Below are 7434 nucleotides of genomic sequence, written 5' to 3' on the forward strand. Positions count from 1 at the left end.
AAAAAAAAATACATTCTTATTACATTTTTTGCACTGAATTTTTATACACTGAATTTTTTTGCAATGCATTTTAAAACACTGTATTTGAACAAACATAATTTTTAAACACACAAAACCTTATTAAAAAAATACATTCGTATTACATTTTTTTTCACTGAATTTTTATGCACTGAATTTTTATACACTGAATTTTTTTGCTGCGCATTTTAAAACACTGTATTTGAACAAACTGAATTTTTAAACACACAAAACCTTGTTAAAAAAACAAAAAAACATTCGTATTACATTTTTTTGCACTGAACTTTAAAACACGGTGTTTGTACAAACTGAATTTTTAAACACACGTTTTTCTCACAGTTTTTTATTCGATTACAATATTAGCATAATTCAGTTCACAAAATTCAAACACAAAAAATTCTGTTACATAAATTCAGTGTAAAAAAAGACAAATTTGGTAATGAAGACACAAATGAACTTCTATAGAAGTGGTGTTATAGATTTAATTCCTGGTATTTTCATGGAAATATCATGAGTGCCAATTGGCCAATCGGAGCGTGCGACCTCGCCGCCACTTGAGTGTCGATAACCAGCTGGCGGCCTCATGACCTTTGACACCGGCCTCCGATTGGCTGAGGCTCGGTGAGGCGGGGGAATAAAAGAGCGCGGCGTTCTCTCAGCGGCATCATCGTCGTCATGGCCTTCCTCTGGATTGTCTCCTGCCTCGCCTTCGTCAGCGCCGCCTACGGTGAGAAGTTCTAGAAGTTCGCTCCAAACGAGTGATCGTAACGAGACGTCACTCGTAACGACTATTTTGCGACGTTGTTTCAAAGTCAGTTTTAAAATATGTTTCACCGAACATAAATGCTAATAGTAGGCCAGATAGCAAAATGTAAACAAAATAAGCCAAAAAAAAGATAGCTTGTGAACAGTACTATGTTAACATACTAACAATAACTTGTCTACAGTTAGCATTAGTAAAATACCAACATTTTTGACGCTGCTAAATTAGCCATAAAATCCAGCATGCTAAAATGCTAACTGTAACATGTGTCGGGTACCAAAATGTATTACTTTGAGGTGTGTACCTGAAAACATTGTTTGAATTGCTAGTCTGCTAACGTTAACGTGCATCAAAATATGACTGAAGTGTACACCTACAAATGAGCTAAAAAGAAATGCTAACAGTGCTAAATTAACTTGCTAACAATTACATGCTTACAGTTAGCATTAGTGAAATACCTCAATTAATGGCACTGAGGTGTATATACGCTAAATTAGCTAAAACATCTAACATGCTAATGTTAGCATGCTAAAATACTAACTGTAATGTACATCAAGTACCAAAATATAGTACTCCGAAGTTTGTACCTGAAAAATGTGTTTAAAATGCTAGCCTGCTTACATTAGCATGCATCAAGCACCAAAATAGGACTTGGGTGTAAACCTACAAAATGAGCCAAAAAAGCTACCATTCTAACTGTACTATGCTAACATGCTAAAAACAGTATGTTTACAGTTAGCATTAGTAAAATACCAAAATATATGATACTGAGGTGTACACCTGCTAAAGTAGCACAGAAAAATCTATCTTGCTAACAGTTAAAATGTTAACTGTAACGTACATCAAGTACCAAAATATAGTACTCCGAATTTTGGACCTGAAAAATGTGTTTGAAATGCTAGCCTGCTTACGTTAGCATGCATCAAAAAAAGCACCAAAATATGACTTGGGTGTATACCTACAAAATGAGCCAAAAAAGCTAGCATTCTAATTGTACTATGCTAACATGCTAAAAACAGCATGTTTAAAGTTAGCATTAGTAACATACCAAAATATATGACACTGAAGTATACACCTGCTAAAGTAGCACGGAAAAATCTATCTTGCTAACAGTTAAAATGTTAACTGTAACATATGTCAAGTACCAAAATATAGTACTCCGAAGTTTGTACCTGAAAATGTGTTTAAAATGCTAGCCTGCTTACGTTAGCATGCATCAAGCACCAAAATAGGACTTGGGTGTAAACCTTCAAAATGAGCCAAAAAATTTAGCATTCTAACTGTACTATGCTAGCATGCTAAAAACAGAATGTTTACAGTTAGCATTAGTAAAATACCAAAATACATGACACTGAGATGTACGCCTGCTAAAGTAGCACGGAAAAATCTATCTTGCTAACAGTTAAAATGTTAACTGTAACATATGTCAAGTACCAAAATATATTACTTCGAAGTTTGTACCTGAAAAATGTGTTTAAAATGCGGGCCTGATAAATTAAACACATCTAGCATGATAATGTTAGCATGTTAAAATGCTAACTGTAACATGCGTCACGTACCAAAATATGACTAAGATGTACAGTATACCTACAAAATGAGCTAAAAAGCATTAGTAAAATACCAAAATATATGATACTGAGGTGTAAATTAGCACAGAAAAATCTATCTTGCTAACAGTTAAAATGTTAACTGTAACATACTGTACGTCAAGCACCAAAATATAGTACTCCGAATTTTGGACCTGAAAAATGTGTTTGAAATGCTAGCCTACTTACGTTAGCATGCATCAAAAAAAGCACCAAAATATGACTTGGGTGTATACCTACAAAATGAGCCAAAAAAGCTAGCATTCTAATTGTACTATGCTAACATGCTAAAAACTGCATGTTTACAGTTAGCATTAGTGAAATACCAAAATATATGACACTGAGGTGTACGCCTGCTAAAGTAGCACAGAAAAATCTATCTTGCTAACAGTTAAAATGTTAACTGTAACATATGTCAAGTACCAAAATATAGTACTCCGAAGTTTGTACCTGAAAAATGTGTTTAAAATGCTAGCCTGCTTACGTTAGCATGCATCAAGCACCAAAATAGGACTTGGGTGTAAACCTACAAAATGAGCCAAAAAAGCTAGCATTCTAACTGTACTATGCTAACATGCTAAAAACTGCATGTTTACAGTTAGCATTAGTGAAATACCAAAATATATGACACTGAGGTGTACGCCTGCTAAATTAGCCCGGAAAAATCTATCATGCTAACAGTTCTTGTGCTTCCCGTCAGGCTGCGGCACCCCCGCCATCACTCCCGAGGTGACCGGGTATGCCCGCATTGTCAACGGCGAGGAGGCGGTGCCTCACTCCTGGCCCTGGCAGGTGTCCCTGCAGGTGAGTCCGCTGACCCGCCTCCTCTCCCTCGTCCCGTCAGTTTGATTGATTGATTGATTGAGACTTTTATTAGTAGATTGCACAGTACAGTACATATTCCGTACAATTGACCACTAAATGGTAACACCCCAATAAGTTTTTCAACTTGTTTAAGTCGGGGTCCACGTTAATCAATTCCTATACTATCAGCATAATACAGTCATCACACAAGTTAATCATCAAAGTATATACATTGAATTATTTACAATCCGGGGGGTGGGATGTGGTGGGGGGAGGGTGTTAGTCTAGGGTTGTAGTTGCCTGGAGGTGTTCTTTTATTGCGGTTTTGAAGGAGGATAGAGATGCACTTTCTTTTACACCTGTTGGGAGTGCATTCCATATTGATGTGGCATAGAAGGAGAATGAGTTAAGACCTTTGTTAGATCGGAATCTGGGTTTTACGTGGTTAGTGCAGCTCCCCCTATGGAATTAGGAAGTAGTTTGACATGTACTTCGGTATCAGGGAGGTGTAGCGGATTTTATAGACCAGGCTCGGTGCAAGTTGTTTTACTCTGTCCTCCACCCTGAGCCAGCCCACTTTGGAGAAGTGGGTAGGAGTGAGGTGTGATCTGGGGTCATACTTGCCAACCCTCCCGAATTTTCCGGGAGACTCCCGAATTTCAGTGCCTCTCCCGAAAATCTCCCGGGACAACCATTCTCCCGAAAATCTCCCGATTTCCAGCCGGACAACAATATTGGGGGCGTGCCTTAAAGGCACTGCCTTTAGCGTCGTCTCTCACCTGAAAAGGAGACTATTATATATGTCTCCGTTATCCATAGGTTTATCTATAACCCATAAAATAGTGAAGTGAATTATATTTATATAGCGCTTTTCTCTAGTGACTCAAAGCGCTTTACATAGTGAAACCCATTCTCTAAGTTACATTTAAACCAGTGTGGGTGGCACTGGGAGCAGGTGGGTAAAGTGTCTTGCCCAAGGACACAACGGCAGTGACTAGGATGGCGTAAGCGGGGATCGAACCTGGAACCCTCAAGTTGCTTGCACGGCCGCTCTACCAACCGAGCTATACCGCCCCAAGTAGGCAGGCACGGAGCTATTTCTCAGCGTGTGTTTATTCCAGCCGCCACGTTAATACTGTAGCGGCTGGCTACGGGGTGTTAGCCAATGACTGTGGTTGGGGGCAGGGGCGCCGCTAGGGATTTTGGGCCCCATGAAAAGAATCTTTACAGGGCCCCCAACACAGTGTCATTATTTTTTCTGTATTATAATTTCATCATCATTAGGGGCCTCTCTGGGCCCCCCTCCATCATGGGCCCCTAGAATCCGTCTCCTTTACCCCCCCTTTTCGGCGCCCCTGGTTGGGGGGCGGGACTTCCGGGAGAGATAGGGAAGTTAATAGGAAGTGGGTGTTCGAGTTTTGCCGGGAAAAGGGATAGACACACATTGGAGCTGTTGTGTGGTTGAATTATAATAATAATAATAATAAAAATACATTTAATTTAGTATAGCGCTTTTCAAAGCACTCAAAGACGCTTTACAGGAGAAAAAATTTAAATATGAAACCGTTTAAAGTAATAATATAAAATACAGGAAATATAAAAGCAGTACATTGTAAAATACATAATAATACAGGACAATTACAAGACACAGAACACTAATCACTAATCACTGGTTAAAAGCAGATCTGAATAGGTGTGTTTTGAGAAGGCTTTTGAAGGTTACATATATAAAGGTTATATATATATATATATATATATATATATATATATATATATATATATATATATATATATATATATATATATATACATATATATACATATATATATATATATATATATATATATATATATATATATATATATATATATATATATATATATATATATATATATAAAAGAAATACTTTAATTTCAGTGAATCCTAGCTATAAATATACTCCTCCCCCTTAAGCATACTTGCCAACCCTCCTGGATTTTCCGGGATACTCCCGAAATTCAGCGCCTCTCCCGAAAACCTCCCGGGACAAATTTTCTCCCGAAAATCTCCCGAAATTCAGGCGGACTCAGGTCCATGAGGACCTGAGTCCGCTAACCCACAATATAAACAGCATACCTGCCCAATCACGTTATAACTGTAGAATGACGGAGGGCGAGTTCTTAGTTTCTTATGTGGGTTCATTGTTAGGCAGTTTCATTAACGTCCTCCCAGCGCGGCAACAACACACAACAACAGCAGTCACGTTTTTGTCTACCGTAAAGTAGTTCGTCTGCCGTAAACAGCAATGTTGTGACACTCTTAAACAGGACAATACTGCCATCTAGTGCATTTGATGAAAGCACTTTTGTGCGTGCCACACAACAATGCATCATCAGAGAGGGTGTTCAGCATGGTTAGAAAAATAGTGACAGAGAATAGAACAAGGATGGACAATTCAACCCTTAACTCAACAATGAGTAGATGAGTGTTATGTGTGTGTATATGTGTAAATAAATGAACACTGAAATTCAAGTATTTATTTATATATATATATATATATATATATATATATATATATATATATATATATATATATATATATATATATATATATATATATATATATATACATACATATAATAAAATAAATGTATATATATATATATATATATATATATATATATATATAATAAAATAAATATATATATATATATCTGCGATGAGGTGGCAACTTGTCCAGGGTGTACACTGCCTTCCGCCCGATTGTAGCTGAGATAGGCTAATAATGATCATGGATAATGGATGGATGGATATATATATATATATATAGCTAGAATTCACTGAACGTCAAGTATTTCTTATATATATATATATATGAAATACTTGACTTGGTGAATTCTAGCTGTAAATATACTCCTCCCCTTTTAGCCACACCCCCGTCCCACCCCAACCACGCCCACCCCCACCCCCTCCCCCCACCTCCCGAAATCGGAGGTCTTAAGGTTGGCAAGTATGCCCTTAAGACCGCCCCCCCCACCCCCCCAATCTCCTGAATTCAGAGGTCTCAAGGTTGGCAAGTGTCTGAGGTGGAGGTATAAAAGTAACCTGAGGCGTTTGTCTCCGTCAGCAATCCAATGGCTTCCACTTCTGCGGCGGCTCGCTGATCAACGAGAACTGGGTGGTGACGGCCGCTCACTGCAACGTCAGGTGAACCCCCGGTTTGATACGCGTCTGGCGTTTTTTGGTTCCCTCCCCCCCCGTTAACCCCGCCCTCTCACGGCAGGACCTACCACCGCGTGATCGCCGGAGAGCACGATAAGGGCTACGGCTCCAACGAGGCCGTGCAGCAGCTGAGGCCCGCCAAGGTGTTCACCCACCCCAAGTGGAACCCCCGCACCATCAACAACGACATCGCCCTCATCAAGCTGACCACGCCCGCCCGCCTCGGCACCAACGTGTCCCCCGTCTGCCTGGCCGAGTCCAGCGACTCCTTCGCCCCCGGCATGACCTGCGTCACCTCGGGTTGGGGCCTGCAACGCTACAACGGTGAGTATAAGGGCGGCGGGGACGCGGTGGGCGTGTCTAAGCGTGTTTGTCCCGCAGCTCCCAGCACCCCCAACAAGCTGCAGCAGGCCTCCCTGCCCTTGCTGTCCGCTGAGCAGTGCAAGAGGCACTGGGGAAGCAACATCTCTGACCTCATGATCTGCGCCGGAGGAGACGGAGCCACTTCCTGCATGGTGAGACCCCGCCCACTTAACCACCGTAGCACACACATGCTCCCTACTGTACCAACCCTGGACTGCCCCGCCTTGACAGGGAGACTCCGGCGGTCCTCTGGTCTGCGAGAAGGACAACGCCTGGACTTTGGTCGGCATCGTGTCCTGGGGAAGCAGCCGTTGCTCCACCACCACCCCCGCCGTCTACGCCCGCGTCACCGAGCTTCGCGCCTGGGTGGACCAGATCCTGGCCAGCAACTAAACGGACCACGGCACCCCTTGAACGAGTGTTTTGCAACAATAAAACAACGTGAACATCACCTATGTCTCCTTCCACTTCTTGCTGGTCCAGCTCTCACATTCTCATTCTCACATCTTCTTGCGCTAAATACGATATACAGTCGCGTTTTTTTTTGTTTTTTTTAATTAAATCAACATAGAAAAAAAAACACACAATACACTTTCAACTAGTGCATCAACCCAAAAAAAAACCTCCCTCCCCCATTCACACTCATACACACCCACTCACACAAAAGGGGTTGTTTCTTTCTGCTACCAATATTGTGG

The 7434-nt window shown here is 40.9% G+C and overlaps 1 protein-coding gene across 1 annotated transcript; it reads left to right on the forward strand.

Annotated features, from left to right (window-relative positions):
* The first annotated feature begins 648 nt into the window (after positions 1 to 648).
* Positions 649 to 7187, forward strand: LOC133608965 (chymotrypsin B-like). Its single transcript, XM_061964620.2, has 6 exons — positions 649 to 745; positions 3068 to 3171; positions 6279 to 6358; positions 6435 to 6697; positions 6755 to 6888; positions 6968 to 7187. Exons 1-6 carry the CDS (start codon positions 694 to 696, stop codon positions 7127 to 7129), a joined length of 795 nt encoding a protein of 264 aa, XP_061820604.2. The 5' UTR covers positions 649 to 693; the 3' UTR covers positions 7130 to 7187.
* The last annotated feature ends 247 nt before the right edge of the window (positions 7188 to 7434 follow it).

This window comes from Nerophis lumbriciformis, linkage group LG06 (assembly GCF_033978685.3).
Source record: "Nerophis lumbriciformis linkage group LG06, RoL_Nlum_v2.1, whole genome shotgun sequence".
Taxonomy (NCBI): Eukaryota; Metazoa; Chordata; class Actinopteri; order Syngnathiformes; family Syngnathidae; genus Nerophis; species Nerophis lumbriciformis.

Bases quoted from the DNA above. Each gene is read 5' to 3' on its own strand.
- LOC133608965 (XM_061964620.2), top strand. From the start codon at position 694: ATGGCCTTCCTCTGGATTGTCTCCTGCCTCGCCTTCGTCAGCGCCGCC. The intron at 3,172-6,278 runs GTGAGTCCGCTG...TGTCTCCGTCAG, and splicing joins CCTGGCAGGTGTCCCTGCAG to CAATCCAATGGCTTCCACTT. The intron at 6,889-6,967 runs GTGAGACCCCGC...CCGCCTTGACAG, and splicing joins ACGGAGCCACTTCCTGCATG to GGAGACTCCGGCGGTCCTCT.